Source organism: Pelodiscus sinensis, chromosome 30, assembly GCF_052426305.1.
Source record: "Pelodiscus sinensis isolate ZL-2025 chromosome 30, ASM5242630v1, whole genome shotgun sequence".
NCBI lineage: Eukaryota > Metazoa > Chordata > Testudines > Trionychidae > Pelodiscus > Pelodiscus sinensis.
Window position 1 is genome coordinate 2120326 of NC_143081.1, and position 26683 is coordinate 2147008.

Here is a 26683-nt window from a genome sequence, read left to right on the forward strand (position 1 = left end):
ACCACGCTGGGCCAGTCCTTTAGAATCTAAAATCTAAAGGTTTATTACTCAAAGAGAGAAAAGCATGAGAGTCAGGTTGTTAAGGAGGACACGTTACATGCACCGAATCATCCAATTCTTGATACAGGCTCTTAGCAGAGATGTTACAAACTGCTGGCTTAAAAGTCTTTGGTGAACATCCTATGTCAGGATGGGTCCACAGTTCTTCCCGGCTCCTTGTTTCCTGCAGGGCTGCATCTGGGATCAGGAGCTGAACTCAAGACAAGATGGAGTCCACTTCGTGGCCTTATCTCTCTCTCCTGGCCAGAGCAAGTCACACAGTCGAGTGACCTATCTCTGTTTCACATATTGGCAGCCATTATGCCCTGGCTGGTTTGCAGGTATCCAGATTTCCAGACGCAATCCTCGGGTGTGTACTGGGCACCTTGGGAGCCATCGTCCCTGGATCCTCGCTAATTAGCACAGTCAAACTAAATAATTGTTCTTTACAACAGGACGTGCAGGCCAGTATCAGCACAGAGAACACATGGCACTTATATACCTCTCCTGGCATCCTCCTGGGCAGAATAGGTCACAAGCTCCGACCTATCTCCATTTCACATGCTGTTAGCCATTATGCCCTGGCTGGTTTGCAGGTATCAGTCACAGTCCTCAGGTGTGAATTGGCACCTAGAGATTCATTGTCTCCTTGCTAATTAGCATAGCGACCGGCTGAACATTCTTTGCTCATTGCTCTGTCTCAGACAATTTTCCAGCATCAACACAAAGTACGTATTTATAACTCCACATACAGATATCATACAAGGACATGCATAGCATATACTAAATCAGTAGAGCATAAGGTTGCATTTGACACCTCCCATGGCCCCCTTTTGGGGCACCCCTCCACTCCAGGTGCAGCATGATCTTCAAAATTCAGTAATGTGACAACTTGTCCAGTCCCCCTGGTGCGGTTGTGTCCAAGGGTCACGCCCACCCCGGAGGCAGCTGCATTTGGTAGGATACCAGAGCTCTCTTGGTACCTCAACTGCTTGCAGAACCGTGGTGGTGTCTCAGATGCTACAATGGGATTTCCCCTGCCAGGCTGAAATTCATGGGCCATGATTGCAGTTCGATGGGAATATGAAGCACGGAAGGAAGGGCCCCTTGGCAGAACAAGCTCTTTACCTGGTGCTAAACCAGCAGCGGGAGAGGAGTAAAATGAGGCCGTTGATGAGGAAGAAGGAGCCACCTACGGCCAGGTCCCGGACCGAGGGGAAGCGGCGAGCTGCAGAGAGAGGAGACCCATGCGTGGAACCAGCAGCAAATGGTGAGACACGTGGTGTGTGAGCCCCCAGCCCTCGTGACAAACTCCCCACGATCTCAGGCACTGAGACGTGAAACCCACCCCCAGTCCTTCCCTGTCTGACTGGTGGGCACTGACTCTGACCCTTCCCATCCATGTGTCTGTCCCTCCCCGGTCAGCTTCTCCTCTAGCACCTGAGGGCTGCTCCAGCCTCATGTCTCTGCCCAGACAGCCCGGTAAGTGGAGGGTGGGGGATTAGAAGGGGCTTTGGTTCACTCTGGGGAGAAATAAGGAGCCAAGGGCTGCCTCACCTGACACAGCCACATCCACAGTGACATTCACGGCCTGGCGTGTGTGGGACGGGCTCCACCTCCCGCTCACATTCTCCTTGTTCCCACAGGTGAATTCAACCACGTTGCTGGGACCAGCCCTGAGGATGCGGGTCACGGAGACGGTCACAGAGCCACCCTTGTAGGAAGGAAACCTCCTCTTGCCGGTGTCTCCTGGGGCCGTGCAGGTGATGACCAGGGGGAGCACTTCACTCAATGCTCCAGACGGGGGATCCATGCTCAGCACTGGCGGGGGAAGGGGATCTGTGGGGAGCAGCAAAGGGGAGGGGTCAGCAGGCATAGGGCAGGGGGGAAAGAGGAGCTGGTGCCAAGAATTCAACTTACTCACAGCTGCCCCCTGCTCTGTCTCCACAGCCTCTTGCTTCAGCTCAGGACTGAGGGTCTCCGCACAGAAATAAGCAAGTGCCTTGCTGGGGGGGGGGGGGGGGGGGGCTTCCCATAGATCCAGTGTGGGGCTGGGGTGGGAGGGCAGAAACTGCCATGGACACCAGACCACAAATCATCTCCTGCCACCCCCCCCATTGCTAATGCCCCACCTCTGAGTTTCATGGTTCCCTCTGCAGACAGATCTCGGGGTGTGTGGGGATCCCCCCCCCCACCAGACTCGCTGCTGGGATTCTACCCTCCCGAAGTGTAGAGGTCCCCGGTTTGAGTCTGGGAGTGAGGGGTCCCTGTCCCAGTGTGAGCAACACCCTGCCCCCAAGGGCCACGTGACAGACCAGATCCTGGAGTTAGGAGGAAGTCTGAGCCCTGTGGGGTTTCAAGCCCAGCACCTCAGTGTGGCAGCTCCTGCTTCCATGCCCATGGACCACAGAGACCCTGGGGTGCAGATGCTGGCACTGGGGCAGGATGGCAGCAGAGCCCCAGGGTGTGAAGCTGCCCAGATGGGGTAGAAACTGCCCTGGGGGGGCTTGTGTGGGTCTGAGAGGCACTTTCCCCTGTGGCTGGAGGAGAGACCCCACCCAGGCAAGCAGACCCCAGCAGACAGAGGGGCTCACCCGACACTGCTATGGAGATGGGCTGGCTCCTCTTTGATTCGATCTCTCTCCCGGACTCTGCCCTCCAGCACCCACAGGTGTAGGTGCTGGTTTGCGGCGGCGCCGACAGCCGAACGGAGGCGGTGGCCTGGTGCGGGCGGAGGCAGAGTTCCTCGGGGAGCAGTGTCTGGCCGTCCTTGTAGAAGCGGATCATGGAGTCATTGGGCGCCTCCGTGGCTGAGCACGTCAGGGTGATCGATTCTCCAGAGACGTAGCCCGGTTGCTGCGGGGACACGCTGAGCTGAGGGGTCGGGAGCGGGGCTGGGAAGGACAAAGGGGGGGGGAAGAGATGGGTCCAACTTGGAAGGCGGGTGGCAGAGGTGAGGCTCAGTGCCCTGGGGAGCTCCGGGTAGCATCACACCCCGTCTGGGATCTGCCCTTTTGGCTCTAATGTACCCACAACCCATTGACCCCAGCTGGGACCTGCCCCATGGACTCCAATGGAACAGCCACTTATCCCATTGATCTGGATGGGCCTGCAGAGCCCTCTGTAGATCTAGCTGAGTCTCACCCCCTGGGATCTTGCTCACTCATGGGGAATACCCCAAAACCGGTCCACAGGTCCTTTGGGTTTGTTTGAAGCTAAAGTTGGGAAGATTTTCTGTCACAGGGAGCTGAGGCATGGGGGAGGGGACATGACGGGGCTGGTTTCCAATCCTCTGGCCATGACTCAATGAGCTGGGCATTCACCCTACACTGGCACCAAGGAGGGGTAGCCAGGGATGGAGAGTTTCTTGCCTGAGATTCCTGTAAATCAGTGACTCTGGGTGCAGCCAGACTTGTGGGGAGAAGCGCTCCAATTGCCCCACATCTGTCCTGACATGTGGCCCCAGAACTGGGCAGAGCGCTCCAGCGGAGATCTGAGTGACAGGGGGCGGAGCAGGAGAATGACTTCCCATGCCCTACAGCCTACTTTTTACTCACGCCGGAAACAAATTTTTGGGCAACAGCCTCACACTGGTGAGTCCTATTAAGTGTGCTGCCCACTCTGACCTCTAGATGCCTTCCCAAGCACTCAACCCCTCCCCAGCTGGGTGTCACCTGCAAGCTTCACACGCCTGCACTCTGTGCCCTTATCTAATCACTGATGATGATGGTGAACAGCACAGAGCAATGTCCAGAACTGGTCCCTGTGCCCTCCACTCGCTACGCCCACCCAGCATGGCTGGGAGCCACTGAGGGCTATTTTTTGGGAAGGGTTCTCCAGCCAGTTGTGCACCCACATTCAACCTGGCAGGGGCGGGGCACACCTCCCCAGCTCAGATTCATTGCAGCACTTAGGAGATGGTGGAGACATGGAAACACCCTTCACTGAGTCCCATCCTGTCCTGGGCCCATGTTCCCTGCCCTGGGGACAGCAAACAGCAGCAGACTGGGGGACTCACCTGTCACTGCTATGGAGATGTTCTGGCTTCTCTCTGATACAAACTCTGGTCCATTCTTTTCATCCTTCTTGCGCCAGTATTCACAGCTGTACACCCCCGCGTCCAACATGGCCACACTCGACAGCTGGATGGAGGCCACATGACGATATGCATTTAACTTGGATTCCTTGGGCTTGATTTCCTCTTCATCCCTGTAGAACTGGAACCTGGTCAGTATGTCCACCCCGGCAGCTGAGCATGTCAAGGTCACGGCTTCCCCAGCCACATAGACAGGCTGTAGCGGAGACACGGTGAGCTGTGGGGCTGGAAAAGACAAGAGGGTTGGGGGAGGAGACGGTTCCTACGTGGGTGGCTGATGACAGAGGCAGAGGAGGAGCCAGGGGAGGGCAGAGCAGGGCGGGATCCTGGGCACAGACCCCAGCCAGCCCCAGCTCCATGCCCAGGAACCACGTCCCCACAGGGCCAGGCAACCCCTGAGCAGCAGAGATCTCCCTGTGGGACCCTGTGGGACCAGCCTCCCCTGCTGGTTACCTGACGGGGTTAGCTCCTACCTGGGGCTGCTCAGCCTGCAGGGACTGAGTCAGGGGCTTGTGTGGCTGAGGCTGGGGACACAGACCAGGCTGCCCTGCAATGAGTGCAGGTGCTAGCAATGGGCCTCAAAGCCCAGGACCCCCAGGGAGCACAGGGAACTTTGCACAGATGGGAAGTGATGGGCTGGAGGGGGTCCAGTCCCCTGACCTGACCCCGTGTGACAGGCACTGGCCCCGCACTGGCCCCGGGAGGGGTCACTGTGGGGCTTGTGGCAGCAGAATTGTACAAGTTAGTGACCCTGGGGCAGCTGGGCATGGCAGGGAGCCGGCCCTGTGGGAGGGGCCAGGGGGCTCAGGGCTCAGAGTCTGGATCGTGGCCATTCGAGGTGTGGGCACGAGGGGGTGGGGTTAGATGCAGAGGAAGGGTCTCACCCGGCAGGGAGCTCTGAGAAGGAGCTGGCAGGGGAGGGGCAGGTGGTACCTGACTTAGTTCATATCAGGGATCACAGGGAACAGGCCCTGCACCTCAGTGAGCCCCACCCTGCCCTGTGCCCATGTTGCCCAGCGGGGCTGTCTGTGTAGGACTGAGCCCAGGGAACACCAGGGGGGAGGCTGAGCCAGTCACTCCTTTAGAGACCAAGCCTTTGCCATGAAAGCTGAGCTCCTACAATACCCAGGACCCCTGTGCTGTGAGCTTCCCGCAGCAGTGTCCTGCCACTTTCCAGTCCTTGCTGGTCTGGTGGGAGCTGCTGAGGCATCACCAAGTGTCTGAGATGCTGGGAACGGCCTGGACTAAGGATGGGGTGAGGTTGGAGTGTGAGGGAGGCTTTGCCATCCAGGGGCAGAAGAAGGGGCTCACCTGCTATGGAGATGGAGACGGAGTTGCTGTGCTCAGAGACCGGTCCATTGGGTCCCTCTGTCCAGTACACACAGGTGTAGGTCCCGGCTCTTCCCTTCTCAGCTATGAGAGCCAGCACGTCTCCTGCCGCATTACGTTGGACTGCGCTGGGGCCCTGCTGCCCTGTCTGGCAGAAGAATCTGTATCCCGAAGGCTGCACATGCCCAGGAGGTTGGCACGTCAGTGTAGCTGTCTGCCCGGGCAGAAGCACTGTGAGCTGATGTTCCAGAGCTAGTGTGGGGGCCGGCAGGAGACCTAGGACAGAGGCAGAGGGAGAGGCCAGGCCAGCATGGGGAGGGAGAAGTGATGAGTCGCAGACAGACACGGGCACAGACCTGCCCCAGTTCCCTGCCTGGGGGAAACACCCCACGGCCAATAGCCAGGCCTTGGCTCTCTTCAGTCCTGTGGGTCTCCCCCGAATGGATCCCTCCATGACCTAGAGCCGAGCTCCGAGAAACACGTTCAGGCTCCTTCACAAACCACCAGCGCTGGGAATCCACCCCGGCCCCTGGGGAAGTGTCCCCGGGGTTCATCCCCCTCACAGTTAACATCTGCCCCGATTTCCTGTCTGATCACTCTGGGTTCAGCTCCCAGGCTCTGGCTGCTTGGAGATCTGTGTCTGTCCGATGGAGGAGCCATCGGTGCCCTTCTCCGTGTTTCGCTTAGCGGCTTGAGCACCTGGGATCTCTCACTAGAAGGCGCTGCCCATCGGTGCAACCTCAACCCTTCCGTGGGCAGCTTGCCCCACCCACATACCCCTCCAGTCACCCCTGGTCTGCTGCCCCACCTGCTGTGCACAGGGAAGGAGGCAGGGTGGGCAGGGCCCGGTGCTAGTCAGGGAGAAGTGCAGGAGAGATTCTGCCTTTCCCACCGGGCACCAGGGCAACGGAGAGGAGCTGGGTCAGGAAGGGTCCTTCATGGGGCCTCCATACCCCTGGGATCTCCTCTGTCCACCAAGGGAGCTGGCTCAGGGCAGGTTGAGCATGGGAGGGACCTTCCTCCTCCTGGGTCTTCCCAGGTCCCCCCACGCTGTGTCTGGGGGGCAGTGGGGAGCAGAAAGGGGTGAGGCTTCATGATGCAAGTGGAACAACCGAAAGACCCCAATTCCCACCACGGGATTCACCCCATAGCCTCCGTCCAGGGCAGAGGCAGAAGAGAGAGGGGATCGTGTCAGCCAACCATCAGCCAGTGGCGAGCAGGCACTCAGCAGAAGTGAGGAAGCTCGAGCGGATGTGGCGGAGGGAGGGGGGAGTTTTCCACCCATCACGTTTCCTCTGGGCTTTCTGCAGAACCTGCTTTTACTGCCCTGCTGGGCAGGGCTGGGTCTGTGCCCCTGGCCCTGAGCCCTCGGTGGGAGCCCAGAGCTGGGACATCCGAAGCCACACAGCCCCACAGTGATGGGCCCTGCCCAGGGATACTCAGTGCCATGTGGAGGGGGGAGCTCGGTCTCCATTGCCCCATCCAACACTTGCTGTCTCTACTGGGACAGCCCATGAGGGGCGGGACATGCCCATGGGGCCAGAGGCTGCTTCTCCCCTGTGGCCTGGGCTGGCACCCACCCAACAGCCCCTCCCAGCAGGCAGCAGATGGGGTCACTTCCACACCCATAGATGTCAGGGGAAGCTCCCTCCTTCCTTGCAGTTACCAGCCCCATGGTGTGAGAGGAGCAGGACCCCAGCCCCTCTGCCAGGACCCCTCTCCCCTTCCCCACCCCACCACCAGCATCCCAGGGAGGCCAGGAGACCTCGTTACCTGCGGGGGACACCGGCCTGGGGAGACTCTGGAGCGAGGCTGGAAGAGAAGAGCAGAGAGGGGGTGAGGGCTCTGGGGAGGGGATGGGGACACAGGGCAGGGCTGGGGGAGTCTCCAGACAGACAGAGACACACAGAGGGGCTGGGGGCCGAGGGGGGCACTTACCCAGCAGCGGCAGGAGCAGAGTTAGCTCCATGCTGAGCCAGTGGCGACGGGCTGGGAGCCGGGTGTTCGGCTCAGCAGAGGAAATTGCAGCCTCAGGCGTGGTCACCGCTCAGCTTAGGGTTGGAGAGACACTGGTGTGCGTGCGCAGGGCATGGGGAGGGGGACTGAGCATTTCCTGGGTGTGACAGTGGGGGATGGGGAGGGTGTCCAGTCCCCAAGACCTGACCCTGCAGGATGGGACTGACCCCATGCTGGGTATGAGGGGCTGGAGGCCAGCCCTGTCCCAGCTGGAGATGGACACAGCTGGGGAAGGGCTGGGCAGGGGGAGAAGAAAGGGGGCAGCCCGGCTGAGATGGGGATGTGGGGAGAAGCTCTCCCATCTCTTTGCTCTTCCCCACAGGGGAGAGTCTTTCCATTGGCCTGGATGGGGGACCCATTGTGGGAGGAGAAATCACCACAAGGTCTGTGGGTCTGTCATCAGTGCTGCTGGACCAGGCCCTGTCATGAAGGGGCACCCCAGCCGTGAGTTCCCTCTGCCCCACCCAGCCAGACCCTCCCTGCTGAGCTATTTTCAGATTTCTGGTGGGAAAGAAACCGACATTTTCCCACCCCCGTGAAACTGCCCGTCAGTGACCAGCCCTGTCATTCTGAGCCCCGTGTCAGCCCTTCACACTGGCTGGGGAGGGATTCACATTCACCCCGTGGCAAAGAGCTTTCAGGATTTGCTTTCTCTTCCCTTTCCTTGCCCCATAAAACTGCCCCCATGGTGGGAAATGCACCCCAGCAAATAAACCAGCCCCCCCCCACACTCTCCAATATCCCCCTGGGCCCCACGGCGGGAGAGGACCAATGGGAATATGGAGTCTGACCTCCTGTGTCACGCAGGCCCTGGGGGGTCCCTGAATTGATCCCCCGTGTCCCAGAGGCATCCGACAGGGGCCGGATTCAGAACCAGCCTGCCTGGAGAATCCCCCCGGCCCCTGGGCAATTCTTCCTCTGGGTCATTGCCCCGCCATTACGATCTGATTTCCAGGCTGTGAGGTGGGGGAGCGGGCAGACCCCCGGCCAGAGACGGCGCCGTGGGCGGCGTTAAGGACACTGTGCGAGGAGAAGGACCGGCTCTGCAAGCGAGAGCTATGTTGGGAAACGCCCTTCAGAGCGGTCGGGCAGCAGGCCCCGTGGCAGGGATTTTAACGTGAAAACGGCGATTTTGTGTCAAACAAAATGGAGTCATCACCTTTGACCCCCTGGACTCCATCTTGGGCTTTGCCCATCCCCCCATGGAGCGCGCAGCGACCGTTGGGGAACCGGTTCCAACCGGATTTTCCCGCCTTGCCGAGAGTTCCGCTCCCCTCAGGGCTCCCGCCAAACAGCCTGGGAGGCGCCAGTCGCTGCCCCAGAGGCAGCCAGAGCCGGGTCCCCTCTGACATGCACCCCCCCTTTACCACTGTGGGGGGAACAGGGGCACCCCCCATTAGCCATCCGCACCCCCATCGGCTCACCCACCTCCCTGCTCCACCCGCAGCTCTCTCCTCCCCCTGAATAACAGCAGGGAACCCCTCAGCCGACCCCTCAAAGGTTCTATGGGGTCCACGGGCTGAAGGCCCCAAGTCCCTTTCAAGTGGCCGTCCCCGTCGGTCACTAGATCAGATCCTTGTTTAGGGGTCTCCTTACCTTGACTCTCTGACATGGCCAGGATTAACTCAGCTGGGTCTGAGCTTCACCCCGCTTAGTAAGTCACGGCATGGCTAGTTTCTTTGCTGTTTGTCTTGCTGGCATGTTACCTCCCTGCCCCCAAATTCCCTAATTTTGCATCATTCCCTAATACACGTTGCCTTGGTTTGCTTTCTACACAGCTCCCTCATCATTTGGGGAATGGAAAGGGGGTTACAGAACTGAGAGGTAAACCGCAGGCGACAGACCCTGGATCAGAGGACCGGGGCTGTGATCTTCCACATGGAAAAATCTGTCAGACACTCCACATCCATGCACCTTATTTACCTTTCAAAACTCTCTGTGCTCACATGGCCATTCAATAAGGGGAAATCTCAGAAGGGAGCCCACCAGTAGCTCAGGCCAGTGTCTTGCCAGGCTTTCACACTCAGCCCTGATGTCATGACCCATGGTGGTGAGCCGCTCCAGGCAGCATGATAAAATGACCCCAAGCAAAGGGCTACAGCAGCACTATTGCATCTATGGCAAAGGGAGCGGCCAGTGGAGAAAGCAAACGGAGCTGAGGCTGCAGAGGGGGCGAAGCAGCAGCAGGAGAGACCCGTGTTGCTACGTCTCTTACCACATTGCAACCCACCTTACGCAATGTGTGTCATGTAGGGTGTCAACGGAGCCAGTGGGTTTTGCTGAGTAGGATTCTCCAGTGTGTCTGCATGTAGGGTTTGGTATGTGAAGCTGTGAGCTCTGCATCTGCATCGAGGTCTGTTTGCTCCTGTGGCGACCCCGCAAGGCAGTTCACATACAGTCCAGCCAGACTCTTGGGAAGGGTCTGTTCAAGCTAAGGACCCAGCCGTGAACACAATGGGCTGCGCAGGAAGCTTCTCCCAGACTGACGGACTTTCCAAGGGGACAGTCTGGCTGGACTTTGGGAACTAGTTCCTGCTAGGAGTCAGTGAAGAATCAAGGGCATGTGACCAGGTCATGTGACACTGAACTCTCCCCTCCAACCTCTACATTTCTACTGTGTATTTAACCGTTACTTCACCAGCAGCCCTTGTACGGCATGTGGCAAACCCACATCACGGTTGTCAGCATAGTTCACTAACCAGCAACCTGTGAGATGTCACAGAAAAATTGGTGACCGCCTTGATCATGAGAATCACTGTGTGGTATATGCACAGGTCACGTGAAAAGAATTCACCTCCGACTGCAGGAAATGTGCAATGCAGGCCGTTGCTAAACCCACTCAAAGGAGTGGGGATTCCTGTGCCTGCCGGGATCACACTAACCGGCAGATCAGGAACATAGCCTGGCTGGTGTGACACTGGCAGGTCGCATGCCATCCTTGCGCAGGGATTAGCCAAGAGCTGAGGACATCAGAGCTGCCCAGGTCACCTGGGTGTTCATTTTGCTGAATACTGGCTCGCCAGAATGTCTGTTGTGTTTAGCATGGGAAAAAGTACTTGTGTGTCGCAACCCTAGCGGGAATGACCACAATGCATGTTATCAGGGGCTATTTATGTGTTTGTGCTGCCCTGTGCACATCACACAATCTGCAGAGAAGCATGAGTAAGCGTGAAAGAAGAATTTGCCACGCCAGGGGCTATTTCCTGCCCAGCTAAACCCCTTGACATCAGACAAACCGTTGTGGAACCTCAGAGCACAGAATACTTGGCTGTTGGCTCCCCAGATCTCTGGACTGGAGACTTTCAGGTCAACTGGTCCTGTCCTGCCGATCTCTGGGGCCAGGGAGTAAAAATCCCTGACAAAAGAAACTAGGATTTGGCTGTTTGACCACTGAAGGGCCAGTGACTCTGAGGTGAAGCCAGAAATGTCCAGGGGTATCTTGTGGGTCAATGTACTCTTGTGAGGATGTTTGTACACTAGAAGGGCATTTGAAATAAGTTGTTTCAGAATAACTTCTAGAATAACTCTTCTGAACAAGCATGTCCACATGACAGAGGAAGCCTCCAAATTAGCCCAAGGCAAGATCCCGTAATGTGGACGTGATACTTCTATTTAGGGCTCGCGAAGCACTGGGGAGAAATGACTTTGAATGGCCCTAAGGAGGAGCTATTTGGAACAAGGTGTTTCAAAGCAGGCGTTATTCCTTCTGAAATGAGGGGTTATTCTCCCAGAATCAAACACCTGCTATTTCAAAGGAACAGACTTCCTGTAGGGACGCTCCTCTTGCATTTTTGAAACAATGTGAATAATTTCAAAATTAGGCTGTAGTATACAAGTGCCCTAACTGAGATCAGTAAAGCTCTGTCACACTCTGGATTTAGATGGTAACTCGCTGGTGAGTATCTCCTTGCTGGCTTTAACCTGCAGAGAACTCTCTTAGGGTATGTCTACACTACAGCACTAATTCGAACTAACTTAATTTGAATTAGTTAATTCGAACTACTTAATTCGAACTAGGCATTAGTCCTTGTGGAATAAGGTTTACCTAGTTCGAATTAAGCGCTCCGCTAGTTCGAATTAAGTTCGAACTAGTGGCTTGCTAGTGTAGCGCCTATCAAAGTTAATTTGAACTAACATCTGTTAGTTCGAATTAACTTTGTAGTGTAGACATACCCTTACTTTTCCCCCTAGTTAATACATTGTTATGGAACCCTTATTGAATGGCCAGTAACACACATAGACTCCTGGGTCCTGTGACAGTCTTAAAATGGAGTCACAGACATTCCCCTTGGGCTCTCCAGCCCATCTCGCCTCCCAGACACACTGGACCTAGTGACAATGGCCACTGACACAAAAAAACCACGCCCCATGTAGGTTGTTTCCGTGCCAAGACACCAGTTATTTTCCAGAGAACAATTGTTACCCTAGAACCTGCACCAAAGAAAACACCCATAGCCAAGGTTGGGAGATGCTTTCTGAAGTATTATTAACTAGGAGAAAGGAATAAGCAAGTTCTCTGCAGGTTAAAGACAGCAAAGAGACACACACCTGTGAGTTACCATCTAAATCCGGAAGAGTAACAGAGCTTTAGACATTTGGAATTAAAAGGGTCTACATAGGCCAACCCACAAGGCAGCCCAAGGAATCTCTGACTTCAATTCAGAGTCTCTGGCCCTTCAGCGTTCCAACAGCCAAAAACCAGTTTCTTTTGTCAGGGATATTTACTCCCTTCTCTCAGAGATCAGGAGGACAGGACCAGTCCATGGGTCTAGGGAGCCAAGAGCCAAGTGTTTTGTGCCCTGACGTTGCACAATGATTTGTCTGAAGTCTAGGGGGTTTAGTGGGCAGGAAATAGCCCCTGCCGTGGAAAACACTTCCTCATGCTGCTCTGCAGAATGTGAGATGTGCACAGGGCAGCGCAAACATGTAAATATCCCCTGATAACATGTGGTGTGGCCATTCTCAGTGCAGTTGCAACACACAAACATTTTCTTACATGCTAAACACTATAGACATTCTGGTCAGACAATATTGAGCAAAATGAACACCCAGGTGACCTGGTGAGCTCTGATGTCCTCAGCTCTTGGCAACGGTGGCATGTGGCCTACCAGTGTCACACCAGCCAGTCTGTGTTTCTGATCTCCCGGTTATTGTGATCCAGGCAGGCACAGGAATCCCCATTCCTTTGGGTGGGTTTAGCAATGGCCTGCATTGTGTATTTCCAGCAGGCAGAGGTAAATTCTTTCCACGTGATCTATGCCTACATCACACAGTGATATTCAGGATCAGGGGGCCACCAGTTTTTCTGTGACACCTCGCAGGTTGCCTGTTACTTAACTATTGTGACAAACATAATGTGGATTTTCTCTTTGCCACATGCCATACAAGGGCTGTTGGTGTAGAAGCAGTTAAATACAAAGTAGAAATGTAGAGGCCGAAGGGAGATGTCAGAGTCACCTGACCTGGTCATATGCCCTTGATTCTTCACTGATTTGTAGCAGGAGCTAGTTCCCATATTCCAGCTAGAGTGTCCCCTTGGAAAATCCGTCAGGCCGGGAGAAGATTCCTGCATGGCCCATTGCATGCATGGCTTTGCCATGAGCTTAAACAGCCCCTTCTCAAGGGGGCGGGCCGGGCTGGATGTGAACTGCCTTGCGGGGTCGCCCTAGGAGCAAACACACCTCAATGCAGACACAGAGTCGGTGCTCACAGCTTTAGATACCAAGCTCTACATGCAGACACACTGGAGAATCCTACTCAGCAAAACCCAATTGCTCCGTTGACACCCTACATGACACACATTGCGTAAGGTGGGTTGCAATGTGGTAAAAGACGTAGCAACACGGGTCTCTCCTGCTGTTGCTTTGCATCCTCAGCTCCATTTGCTTTCTCCACTGGCCGCTCCCTTTGCCATAGATGCAATAGTGCTGCTATGGCCCTTTGCTTGGCGTCACTTTGTCATGCTGCCTGGAGCGGCTCACGACTGTAGGTCCGGATGTCAGGACAGTGTGTGAAAGGCAGGGCAGACACTGGCCTGAGCTATTGGTGGGTTCTCTAATGAGATTTCCCCAAGCCAGTAACACACATGGACTCCTGGGTCCTCTAACAGCCTCAACATGGAGTCACAGACAGTCCCCTTGGTCTTCCCAGCCCATCTCGCCTTCCAGACACACTGGCACCAATGACAATGGTTGACACCACAAGTAACATCTCGTGTAGACTGCTTCCAGGCCAGGACACCAGTTATTTTGCACAGAACGATTGTTACCTGAGAACCTGCACCGAAGGCAACGCCTGTAGCCAGAGTTGGGAGACACTTTCTAAAGTTTTATTAACTAGGAGGTAGGAATAAGCGAGTTCTCTGCAGGTTAATGGCAGCAAAGAGACACACACCAGTGAGTTACCTTCTATGGCCAAAGAGTGACAGAGCTTTTCTAATCTGTCAGTTGAAGGGGTAGGCAGACCCACAAGGCAGTCCTGGGGAACTCTGGCTTCAGTTCAGAGTCTCTGGTCCTGCAGAGTTCATACAGGCAAAACCCAGTTTCTTTTGTCAGGGATTTTCACTCCCTCACCCCAGAGTTTGGGAGGATGGGACCAGTTCACATGCAAGTCTCCAGTTCATCGGTCTGGGGAGCCAACAGACAAGTGTTTTGTGCTCTGACTTCCCACAGTGGTTTGTCTGTTGTTGAGGGGGCTTAGCTGGACAGAAAATCACCCCTGCTGTTGCAAACTCTTCTTTCACACTTACTGATGCCTCTCTGCAGATTGTGTGATGTGCACAGGACAGAGCAAACTCACAAATATCACCTGATAACATGCGGTGGGGCCATTCTCAGTGCGGTTGCAACACACACACACTTTTTCCCATTCTAAACATGAAACACATTCTTGTGAGTCTAGTACGGATATGGAGCAAAACGAACAGATGACCAGGTCTTGTCTCTATCTGTGAGGTTGCGAGTCCTTAGCTCATCCCTACAACCTGGGAAAGTACTGGCACCCGGCCTGCCAGTATTGCACCAACCAGCCTGTGTTCCTGATCTGCCGATGAGTGTGATCCAGGCAAGCACAGGAATCCCCACGCCTTTGGATAGGGCTCGCATGTTTAGCAACTGCCTTCACTGCGCATTTCCAGCATGCAGACCTGAAAAACTCTTTCTACATGCCCCATGCACACACCACACAGTAACTGTCATGGCCAGGAGCTCCCCAGATTTTCTATAACACCTCACAAGATGCTGGCTGGATAACGCTGCTGACAGCAGTGACTTGGAAGTGCTTTTTGCCACATGCTGTACCAGACACACAAAGGGGGAAGGATACAGATCCTGGGCGCAGGGGAAGAGGATGCGTAGGAACACAGAGAGGGTTTCCCCTCCTCATTTAGCTGCCTTGTGGGTGGGTTTGCTCGCCACCTCGCTGTACACCACCTGTGCCTCATCAGCAGGCCTGGCTCTGATTTTCGACTTTGTTTTCTGAGCGTTCGAGGTGGAGAACTCTATGTGTGCGTAGGCGACTTCCGAGTCCTGCTGAGGGAGGAGAGAGAAGCAGTGAGGAGAGGGTGCATGGACAGGCACGATTTGGAGGAGGGAGTGGAGAACACAGCCATGGCGTCAGAGCTAGCAAGGCTGAAGGAGGCTAGGAGTGATGTGAGCTGGAACAGAAGTGGAGACTTTCCCTGAAATGAGCTAGGGGGCAATGCAGGGACATATGAGATGCTCCAGTGAGGCTGGGGAAGTTAAAGGTGGCTGCACATCAGTGGGTGTAACTGGCGCGGCAGCCGCCCTGCAGTAAAAGTGCCTCAGAGAAGCACAAATGGCATTTGAGACAAGAGACAGCCTAGCCCTCCTCTGCACAGTGTGAACAGGAGCGTCGCCCCTCTCCCTCCGGCACTGGAGAGCTCTCTGCTGCAGCTTCCTGCTTAAGTCTGGGCATCGCACTGTTTAGAAAGATGGGGACAAACTGCAAAGAGTCCAGAGGAAAGAAGCCAGGGTCAGAAATGTAAAGATCATGGCCCATGGGGAACAGGTGAACCTGTGGGACATTTCAGCCGGGAGACAAGAAAGCTGAGGGCAGGGCAAATACCATCTGTGACGGTGCGTTTGGGGTCCCCCGTCTCCTGCACCCCAAAATGGCACAAACAGACTGCACTGGAATAGAGGAAGTTTATTGCCTCTCCAGGATACAGCACAGCACAGATGGAATCTGGTCACAGAGCTGGGCTAGGATGCCTCAGGCCCCCTTGAGATGGGGGGAGACTGGGCCCCTAAACTCCAGCCCCTTTCCCTAGGCTGTCTCCTCCATGCTCCCAGACAGCAACTAACCCACACTCTTCCAGCCCTGCCCCCCAGCCAGGGCAGCATTCCACCTTCCTTTGTTCCTCTCCATGGGGGGTGTCTGGCCATACCGGTTGAGAGGTCCCTTTGCATAGTGACTCATCCTGTTTTGCTGGGTCGTGGTACCCACGGCAGCCAGTGGGGGTTACCCCAGAGCCAGCAGCATAGAAACCAGCCAGGTACCCCCACTATGTCACACCATCTTGGACAAGCTCACAAACAGGAGAGTGACCGGTTGCTCTGAGTGTCCAGTGATTGCAAGACTTGACAGAGAGGAGTTAGTCTGGGCCAAGACAGGGTTAGGTAAGGGTATGTCTACATTAGTTCGAACTAGGGTGGCTAATGTAGTCATTTAAATTTGCAAAGGAAGCACAGGATTAAAATATCCCGAGCTTTATTTACGGGTGTGTCTAGACTACAGGGTTTTGTCGACAGAAGTGGACTTTTGTTGACCAAACTATACCTGCATCCACACTGCCTTTGAGATATGTCGACATAACGTCGACAAAACTCAGCAGTTTTGTCGACGTATGTAAACCTCATTCTACGAGGAATAACGCCTTTTATCGACAGAGTTCTGTCAATAGAAGGCATTATTGCATCTACACTGTCCTTTGCGTCCACACTGTTATGTCGACAAAGCAGCTTGCTTTGTCGACAGAACTGGCTGCAGTCTAGACACTCTTTGTCGACAGAAGCTTTGTCGACAGTATCTGTCGACAAAACTTCTGTCGACGAAACCCTGAAGTCTAGACATACCCAACATGTCCCAGGCGCTGCCATTTTTAAATGCCTGGTAGTTCAAACTCCCTGTCCACGGCTACACGTGGCACAGGCTAGGTAGTTCCAATTAAAGCTCCTAATTCAAACTACCGTTACTCCTCATTGCAGGAGAAATAATGGGAGTTTGAATTAAGATCTTTAATTTGAACTACCTACTCCATGCCGCGTGTAGCCACGGGTATAGAGTTCAGACTAAGGGGGATTTAAAAATGGCGGCTCCTGGGAACATGCAAATGAAGCCCAGGATATTTAAAACCTGGGCTTCATTTGCAACTCCGCTTGCCCTAATTACCCTACCTACCTCGAACTAAAGAGGTAGTGTAGATGTACCCTAAGATACTAAGGAATCAGTTGTTAACTAAGGATACTGCTCCAGAACAGGTGACCTAGGAGAACATCCATCATTGGAGGGGAGTTGGACAAATAATGGGATGGTCCAGGTTTAAGGGATCCTGGCTCAACAGAGAGGCCAGACTAAACCATTTCTTCCAGCTCTACATTGTGGAAACGGGTGACCAGGTCTCAGCCCTTCCCCCTGCCTGAACATACTCCATGCAGCTTCCCTTTATGGCTGTCCTCTGGCTGCCCCACCTCTGTCTCATCTCAAGATTCATCCCAGGAACCCATTCATGTTACCTGCTCTGCTCCAGCTCTCCGGGCTTTTGGTTTCTTCTTCTTGGGATCCATGTCCCTGGTGTGTTCTGTGGGTTCAGATCCCTCTGGGCCTGCCGCAGGCGTCACAACTAAAACAGACCCAGAGAAAAGGGGGACTGATGTGGGGTGTCTCATGAAGGTGGCCAGAAAGCAGCTGACCGCAAAGGGCGTGCATTGGGATGAATTAGGTGTTTTTTTTCAATACAGGATGCTTATAAAAGCTCGCTGAAGTTGGTAAATATTAGGAGCTACCAATATTGAGAGGCAGTATTTGCCACAACAGATGCATTCACTAATCAGTGTCGCTACACAACAACGAGGGATGTATTGATTGATTTCCAAGTCATTTATCGCTAGCTGTGGTCATGGATAGTCCCAGTGGTGAGAAACTGGGCACAAGGGTCATTGAAATTGGAATCATATGAATAAAAAAATGTTTCCTTTGCTTTACACCTGCATGTGAGGGGTGAATTCTGGGGGGTGTCCTGGAGGAGAGGAAAGCTGCGGACACATCCCCAGTCTCAGAGGGCTTGGACGTTTCCTGTTCTCTCTAGACACTGCTGTGAACAGGATGGGTCGGCCGTCTCAAATCAAACTGCCGCGGAGTTGGTTCTGTGACACCACGTGGGATGAAAGCCAAACACGTACCGATCTCTGGAAACACCGATTTTCACAGCTCTGCCCTCTTTCTGCACCCTGCCTTCCCATTGAGAGGCACCGTCTTTTAGCGCAGATACCCTGTACCCGAATATACCCCGCGGTTTTTGCAGTTTGAGTAAAAAAACCGTGTATACCCTGCTCACAAGTATAACCCGCAGGGTATACAAGACTTTTTTTCAAACCGTGTGGGGGAGAAGAGGGCTTCTACGGGTCGGGTGGGGGAATTAGCCACCCTCTGGACGGAGAAGCACTCACCTGCCTGGTTCCTGCGCAGCCACACAACCTCCGGGCGGGGGAACGAGAGCGCTCACCCCGCCCCTTCCTGCATCTGCGCAGCGTCTAGCCTCCGGGCGGGGCAGTGCTCATCTCCCGGTTCCTGCGCAGAGGCAGGAAGGGACAGGGGGAGTGGTCCTGCACAGGAACCGGGAGATGAGCGCTCCCCCGCCCGGAGGCCAGGTGAGTAAAAAATGTGTGTATACCCCGCACCCGAGTCTATCCCGCAGGGGGATGCAGGGTTTGTAAAAACGAATATAACCTAAAATATGGTAAATCCCTCATTGGTCAGAGATCCCCGGGGGCTGGTTCCCACGCCCACGCCGTGGCTTCACTGCACCAATGTTTCTGGCTACGCCATGTTGAGAGAGCAGATGGAAGATCACGAACCTCTTTTCTTCTTCCAGCCCCACCACAGTAGGGCAGCCAGGAGTACGAGCAGAAACAGGACACCGCCGACGACTGGCAGCAGGATAACGGAGAGAGGGAGTGCATCTGTGGCTGATGGAGGAAAGAGAGAAGGGGGGGTGAGAACAGCCAGATGCCCCAGGACAAGGTCTGGGCCCCACAGAGGAACCCGGCGATGCAACAGATTTGTTCAGACAGTCCTTTGCTGAGCTCTCTGTGACGTGTGTTTGTCCCCGCCTGCTCCTTGCTCCAAAGCGGGGACAGGAGACCCAGTGGTTATGGGGCTGGCCTGGGGCGCTGGCCATGGGGGTTTGATTCTCTGCTCTGCTGCAACCGCCGTGGGACTTGCTCCGTCCTTGCTTCCAATCCCTATCTCTGCAAAGGTCCCTCAGGAGCTCCAATTGATAATGCCACAACGGGGAGGTCAGACACTTTGATTTCTGTACCTCTCACCTCATCCCACCTCCCTTTCCCAGGAGAGCTCAGTAGGACCGTTCTCCTCCAACGGGAGCCACCCAGAAAGCTGAAGGAAGGAGCTAGGGACTTCTCACCTGTCCTGGGGTTACTCATGGAGATGTTCACAGACTGGCTCCTGGGGGACGGGACCCACTTCCCGCTCACGTTCTTCTCGTACCCACAGGTCAAGTTGCCCATGTTGTTGGGACCAGCCCTGAGGACGCGGGTCACAGAGACATTCACGACCTCAAGTCCGTCATTGTAGAAGTGAAACCTCCGCTTGCTGGTGTTCCCAGGGGCCGTGCAAGTGAGGAGCAGGGGGGGACCTTTGCTCACAGGTCCGGACGGGGGATCCCCACTTGGTGCCGGCTTGGAAGAGGAACCTGTGGGGAGCAGGAAAGGGGAGGGGTCAGCGTGGGACAAAGCGGAATTCAATGTACTCAGAGCAGACGCGCGCTCTGTCTCCAGAGCCTCCTGCTTCACTTCAGGATCCCGAGGGTGTCCGCACAGAAATGAGGGAGAGCTGGGCTGGGGGGGCTCCCCTTGGATACACTGGGGGCTGGGTTGGGAGGCCAGAAGCTGCCATAGACACCAGGCCATGAATCATCTCCTGCTGCCCTCCATTGCTAATGTCCCCACCCCTCACATGCATGGACCCTTCTGCAGACAGAGATCTCAGGGTGTGCGGGGACTCGCTGGGAGTGGGGGGCTCTGCTGGAATTCTCCCCTCCCTGGGGGGTAGCGGGGCGAGGTGGCCATGTTGGATGCCCTTGTCTGTGTCCAGGCTGATGGAGACGGACACAGACATGGGCATCAGTTCGTTCTATGCATGGATCCTCTGGCTGGGTGGGGATCGTGGCACAGGGAGGGGCCGGGCCCAGAGCCCCTGGCTGGGTGGGGATCATGGCACAGGGAGGGGCCGGGCCCAGAGCCCCTGTCTCTCTGATGCTCCAGGGGTGAGTGAAGCTGCCCTGAATGAGCCCCCAGCGGGGATGCTCCAGGTGCCGCCATGTTGGATCCTGCAGCTCTGTGACCCGGGACAGCCCAGTGAGTGGGGAACAGGCTCTGCAGGGAGGTATCCAAGGGGCTCAGGGACCAGGGGGAGGGATGGAGGTTCTGGGGGGGGAGGGTCTGGAAAACAGGGGCAGCATGAGATACAGAGGAAAGGGTACCCGGCCAGGGCTCTGCAGGCCCTGGGAGGGGCAGATGTTACCAGGCCAAACACATCTTGAGGAGGTCTCTGTGGGACACGCCCTGCACCTGGCTGAGCCCCAGCCCTGCCCTGGGCCCATGTTACCCCGCAGGGGGGCAGGGCCTCTCTGTGAGGGATCCCCTGGGTGGGCTGGGCTGCCCAGAGCATGTGGAGCTCCCACACCGGCGCGGGGGGGGGCACTGCCCCATATGGTCGCGCTGCGGCTGAGAGGTCCCAGGGTGGATTCTGCCATCAGTGTTACACAGAGCGAGAGTGGGGGACCTGCCTCTCCCTTGGCACCAGGCATCACACTAGAGACCATAAACCAGCTCTGATGCTCCCTCCAACCTCAGAAGAGCCCCCAGGCATGATGCTGCCCAGCCAGGGGTAGAAATTGCCCCGGTGGGGCCCGGTGTGGTGCTGAGGGACCGAGCGGCACCTCCCCATGGCAGGAGGAGAGACCCCACCCAGGGAAGCAGACCCCAGCAGACAGAGGGGCTCACCTGTCACTGCTATGGAGAGGGGCCGGCTCCTCTCCGATTCGATCTCTCGCCCGGACTCTACTCTCCAGCACCCACAGGTGTAGGTGCTGGTTTGCGGCGGCGCCGACAGCCGAACGGAGGCGGTGGCCTGGTGCAGGCGGAGGCAGAGTTCCTCAGGGAGCAGTGTCTGGCCGTCCTTGTAGAAGCGGATCATGGAGTCGTTGGGCGCCCCCGTGGCTGAGCACGTCAGGGTGATCGATTCTCCAGAGACGTAGACATGCTGTGGGGACACACTGAGCTGAGGGGTCGGGAGCGGGGCTGGGAAGGACAAGGGGAGGGGAGGAAGAGATGGTTTTATCTTGGGAGGCAGGTGGCAGAGATGAGACTCAATGACCCGATGTGCTCTGGGGAGTGTCTCAACCCGTCTGGGACCTGCCCCATGAACTCCAATGGAACAGCCGCTTATCCCATTGGTCTGGCTGGGCCAACAGAGGCGTCTCTAGATCTCGCTGAGTCTCACCCCCTGGGATCTTGCTCACTTATGGGGAAGACCCTGAAACCAGCCCACAGGTCCCTTGGGGTTTGTCTGTTTCCTTGTAACAACCTCTCAGGTACTTGAGATCTGCTCTGATGTCTCCTCTTTCCCAACCAAACAAGCCCAGTTCTGCCAGTCTCCCCTCCCAGGGCAAGTTCTCCAGACCTGCCATCGTTGTGTTGCTTTTCTCTGGCCCCAACTTGAGGACTAATCCACAGGAGTGGAGCAGAAGAATCATTTCTCCTCTCACAACACTTCCCTTGTTCCAGCGTCACCCTGCTGACTCCTATTTCGCTTGTGGTCCTGACCCCTAGATTCCTTTCTGCAGGATTTCTTCCTAGACAGTTGCTTTCCATTCTGTGTGTAAGAGACGGATTGGTCCTTCCGAAGTGCAGCACTTTGCATTTGTCTTTATTGAACTTCATCTGGTTGACCTCAGACCATTTTCTGCAGTTTGTCCAGATCTGTTTGAATTATGTCCCTATTCCCTAAAGCACTTGACACCCCTCCCAGCTTGTTATCCTCTGCAAACTTTATATTTGTGTTCACCAGGCTATGATCGAATCAGTGATGATTATGTTGAACACAACCAGATCTGGAACTAATCCCTGTGGAATCTTACAGTCCACCTGTGGAACTCCTTGCCGGAGGATGCTGTGAAGGCTAGAACAGGGTTCAAAAAAGAGCTAGATAGAGTGGCGGAGGTTGAGTTCACCAATACTTATTAGCCAGGCTGGGTAAGGAATGGTGTCCCTCGCCTCTGTGTGTCAGAGGGTGGAGATGGATGGCAGGAGACAGATGGCTTGATCATTACCTGTTCTGGTCCCTTCCTCTGGATCACCTGGCATTGGCCACTGTGGGCAGACAGGAGACTGGGCTGGATGGACCTTTGGTCTGACCCAGTCTGGCTGCTCTTATGTTCTTATTTACTCGCTTGGTCCATCCAGCGTGTCTGGGAGCCACTGACAGCTGGTCTCTGAGGAGGGTTGTGTGCCTACATTCCACTGGTGTTGGTGACTCACCTAGCAGGGGCAGGGCAGATCTCACCAGCTCTGATTCATCTTGGGAGTAGGAGCTAGTGGAGACTTGTCCATGTCACCCTGCACCACATCCAGCCCCACCCTACCCTGGGCCACATGTGGGGCCTGTGTGGGATCCACTGGCTGGGCTGGGCTACCCAGGGTGCAACAGGGGAGAAGGACGGGGGGAGGAGGGGTCTGTTTCTCAGCTGTGAGCACTAGCCAAGCACACCACATGCAGTGGGCACCTCTGCAGAGACTGCCCACAGCAGCCGTGTCACCCACAGAGCTCCCATCCATGTAGCCCCACCCACTCCAGCACACACAGGTTGTTGGGAGCCTCATGTATGGATGCCAGCAGGGGCTGGGCAGCATGTAAGAAAGTGACCCATCCCCTGCTCAGAATTATGAGTGACACTGCAGGGCTGAGGGCTTGGAACTGGTTCTGGTCAGCTGGGATGGCAGAGCTGGGAGCTTCCCCCACAGCAGTGCCCTAGGCTGTGACCTTCCCCCACAATAGGGCCTAGGGCTGCAACCTTCCCTTCCAGCTCTCTCCCTGCTTCTGAGTCCCTCCCCCATTTCTTAGACATCAGGGCCTGCTACTGATCGCATGGGGGAAGGGATGATATTTGTTACATGAAATACCCCCCAGGTTTGTAACGTTACTGCAGGCTGGGACCCCACAGCAGCACCGATGCCCCGTCCCATCCCACTGTGGAAGCCAGAACTGGGGGGTGAATCTGACCTGGTGAGTGTTCCTGTCACTAGCTCAGTGGGCAGCATCTCACCCCCTGCACGGAGCAGACCCCCGGCCCTGGGCCCAGCAAACAGCATAAGGCTGGGGGGGGGGGGGCTCACCTGTCACTGCAATGGAGATGTTTTGGCTCCTCTCCGATACAAACTCTTGCCCATTCACACTGCGCCAGTATTCACAGCTGTACACGCCTGCGTTCGACATGGCCACACTCAACAGCTGGATGGAGGCCGTAGAGCCGTTGGGGATTGACGGGATTTCCTGGGGTTGGATTTTCTCTCCATCCTTGTAGAACCGGATTCCAGCCAGGCTGGGCACCCCGGCAGCTGAGCACGTCAGGGTCACATTTTCCCTGGCCACGTAGACAGGCTGCGGCGGGGACACGGTGAGCTGGGGGGCTGGAAAAGACAAGAGGTCGGGGGAGAAGATGGTTCTGATGTGGGCAGCTGGTGACAGGGGTAGAGGAGGAGCCAGGGGAGGGCAGAGCAGGGCGGGATCCTGGGCACAGACCCCAGCCAGCCCCAGCTCCGTGCCCAGGAACCCCACTGGGCCAGGCAACCCCTGAGCAGCAGAGATCTCCCTGTGGGACCCAGTGGGACCAGCCTCCCTTTCTGGGTACCTGAGGGGGCAGCTCCTGCCCAGGGCAGCTCAGCCAGTAAGGAGGGAGGGTGGCTTGTTCGGCTGAGAGTGTGGGTGTTAGGGAGCTGCCCCAGCAGGCACAGACCAGGCTGCCCTGCTGTAAAGGGCAGTACCAGTGACATGCCTCAGTGCCCTGGGTGCTCCTGGGGAGCACAGAATCATAGAGTTGGAGGAGATCTCAGGAGTCATCTCCAACCTAGACCTCCCCCACTGCAACTTGAGCCCATTGCTCCTCGTTCTGCCACCTGCCCCACTGAGAACAGCCTCTCGCCAGCCTCTCTGGAACCCTCCTGCAGGGAGTTGCAGGCTGCTACCAGATCCCCCCTCGCTCTTCTCGTCTGCAGACTGAACAAGCCCCAATCCCTCAGCCTCTCCTCATAGGTCACGTGCTCCAGACCCCGAATCATTTTGGTCGCCTCCGCTGGACCCTCTCCAATGTGTTCGCACCCTTTCTATAGTGGGGGGCCCAGAACTGGACACAGTACTCCAGATGTGGCCTCACCAGAGCCGAATAAAGGGGAATAATCACATCTCTGGATCTACTGGCAATGCTCCTCCTAATGCCCCTAATATGCCATTAGCCTTCTTGGCTGCAAGGGCCCCTGTTGACTTATCTCTAGCTTCTCATCCACTGTTTCCAGTTAAATTCATCTCTGTTAGTGGGTGGTGGGGGTGGAAACTTCTCTGAGGGATACACCCAGCACCCCTGCGCCTCACTGATCTCCTTCCTGCCCTGACCCCACGTTACTCAGGGCCTCTCTGTGTGAGATTTTCTGATGGGACTGGGCTGCCCAGGGCACAGCAGGGGGAGGGTCAGGTGATTTCAGTTGTGAGCACCAGCCAGTTACTCCACTGGGGCTGGGGACCCTGTTAGAGACCAAATCATCTGATAGGGTAGAACTGGGTATTATTATGGTGCCTTTGCCTTGAAAGTTGGGCACCGACAGTGCCCTTACAGGAGTGCAGTTCTGTGAGCTTCCCCACAGCAGTGCCCTGCCACTGCCCTGGTGGGACCTGAGTGTCTGGGATGCTGGGAATGGCTGGACCAAGGACAAGGGTGGGGCTGGAGTGTCAGGGGGGCTTTGGATTCCCAGGGACTCGCCCGTCCAAGAGCAGGAAAAGGGCTCACCTGCTATGGAGATGGGGACGGAGCTGCTGTTCTCAGAGATTCGTTGATTGGATCCCTGTGTCCAGTGCGCACAGGTGTAGGTCCCGGCTCTTCCCTTCTCAGCTGTGAACTCCTCAAATTGTCTTGCATCAGCGTGTAGGACTGTGCTGGGGGCTTGTGGCTCTTTTTGATAGAAGTATCTGTATTTTGTAGTCTGCTCATGCCCAGGAGCTTTGCACTGGAGTGTAACCTTCTCCCCTGGGAGATACACTGTGTACGGACGGTCCAGAGATAGTGTGGGGGCCGGCAGGGGACCTAGGATAGAGGCAGAGGATCAGCGCAGAGACAGAGGCCAGAACTGCATGGGGAGGGAGAAGTGATGAGTCACAGACAGACACGGGCACTGACCAGACCCACCTCCCTGCCTGGGGGAAACACCCCACGGCCAATACCCTAGATGCGCTATGCAGAGATTTGCCTGACCCGAGGGACCTATGGTTTAACCTCACAGACAGAGGGGACCCCCAAGAAGGGCTGTTGCACTGAAGGGGGTTCCCCCAGAGACCCTACAGAGATGAGAGCACAAGACCTGTGTATGTGTGACGCTGGGCTCTGGCCCTGCAAGGGGCTGGAGGCTGGTGCATCTCCAACGCAGTGTGCACATGGCTGTAACTGCTACACTGTTAATAGACACATGAAGTCTACACCGAGTGAACGACAGTCAATAGATTAGAACAATTCCAGTGATACCTCTCATGGCCCATCTTTCCTACAAATATTTCCTCTGGGGTTGATCTGCAACATCCACAGGCTGGAAATCCAGGAAGAGGGAAGAGCCACCTCTTTCAAGACATGTTGTCTTTTTCTGGTGACCCATCCCAGATGATCGATCACTGTCTGGCGGGTGTATCTCCAGTGGACACACAGTTACAACTGACACACGGCCCATATTCCCATTGCGAGACCAATACAACTTACACACACAGACCATCAGCCGACCATCCAACCTGCCCAGCAGTGGTGAGCAGGCCCTGAGCAGAAATGAGGAAGCTTGGGCGGATGTGGCGGAGGGAGGGGGGAGTTTTCCACCCATCACGTTTCCTCTGAGGGCTCAGCAGAATCTGCTTTTACTGCCCTGCCGGGCAGGGCTGGGTCTGTGGTCCTAGCCCTGAGCCCTTGGTGGAAGCCCAGAGCTGGGGGAGAGAGACCTCGCCTCACTCCACACGCAGACCCACAGCAATGGGCCCTGCCCAGGGACACTCAGTGTCATGGAACTCAGACTCCATGGCCTGTCCAGCCCTCAGTCTCTCTGCTGGGGCTGCCCGTGTGGGGCTGGGTAGTGCCCATGGGGATGGGGCAGCTTCTCCCATATAGCCTGGCCTGGTAAATACTAAAGGGATGCTCCAAGCAGGCACCAGGTGGGGTTCTCTTCCTCCCTCATGGATGTCAGAGGATGCTCCTCCCTTCCTCACAATTCCCAGCTCCACGGAGTGAGAGGAGCAGGACCCCAGCCCCCCTGCCAGGACCCCTCTCCCCTCCCCCACCGTACCACCAGCATCCCAGGGAGGCCAGGAGACCTCGTTACCTGCGGGGGACACCAACCGGGGGAGACTCTGGAGCAAGGCTGGAAGAGAAGAGCAGAGAGGGGGTGAGGGCTCTGGGGATGCAGAGGGGCAAGTGGGGCAGGGAGGGGGCAGTCTCCAGACTGACAGACAGACAGACACAGAGCTAGGGGCTGAGGCAGGGCACTTACCCAGCAGAGGCAGAAGCAGAGGTAGCTCCATGCCTCAGGCGTGGTCACCACTCAGCTCAGGGGCTGGAGAGACGCTGGTGTGTGGTGCACATCGTGTGCAGAGGGGAACTGCCTATTTCCTTGCCCTGACGGCGCGGGGCGGGGATGAAGC

The 26683-nt window shown here is 56.0% G+C and overlaps 1 protein-coding gene across 3 annotated transcripts; it reads right to left on the bottom strand.

The window, feature by feature from the left end:
- LOC106732924 (Fc receptor-like protein 5) lies at positions 1–26683 on the bottom strand. 3 transcript variants are annotated; one of them, XM_089774520.1, is made up of 9 exons: positions 26533–26679; positions 26365–26403; positions 24801–25094; positions 23137–23430; positions 20746–21042; positions 19146–19433; positions 18577–18687; positions 17236–17342; positions 11851–15006 (listed from the first exon to the last, which is right to left on the bottom strand). In XM_089774520.1, exons 1-9 carry the CDS (start codon positions 26561–26563, stop codon positions 14860–14862), a joined length of 1608 nt encoding a protein of 535 aa, XP_089630646.1. In that variant the 5' UTR covers positions 26564–26679; the 3' UTR covers positions 11851–14859. The 3 variants fall into 3 exon arrangements, with proteins under 3 accessions (XP_089630647.1, XP_089630646.1, XP_089630645.1); XM_089774519.1 differs by having other exon boundaries at positions 11851–15009; XM_089774521.1 differs by lacking the exons at positions 11851–15006; positions 17236–17342; positions 18577–18687; ... (2 more) ...; positions 23137–23430; positions 24801–25094 and adding exons at positions 1–1267; positions 1597–1878; positions 2634–2933; positions 4058–4360; positions 5447–5740 and having other exon boundaries at positions 26533–26683.

Coding starts and splice junctions, on each gene's coding strand:
- LOC106732924 (XM_089774519.1), bottom strand. CDS start 26,563: ATGGAGCTACCTCTGCTTCTGCCTCTGCTGG. Junction 19,434..20,745: donor CCTCTCCATAGCAGTGACAG/GTGAGCCCCTCT, acceptor TGCTCCCCACAG/GTTCCTCTTCCAAGCCGGCA. Junction 17,343..18,576: donor GGGCTGGAAGAAGAAAAGAG/GTTCGTGATCTT, acceptor GGTCTGTTTTAG/TTGTGACGCCTGCGGCAGGC.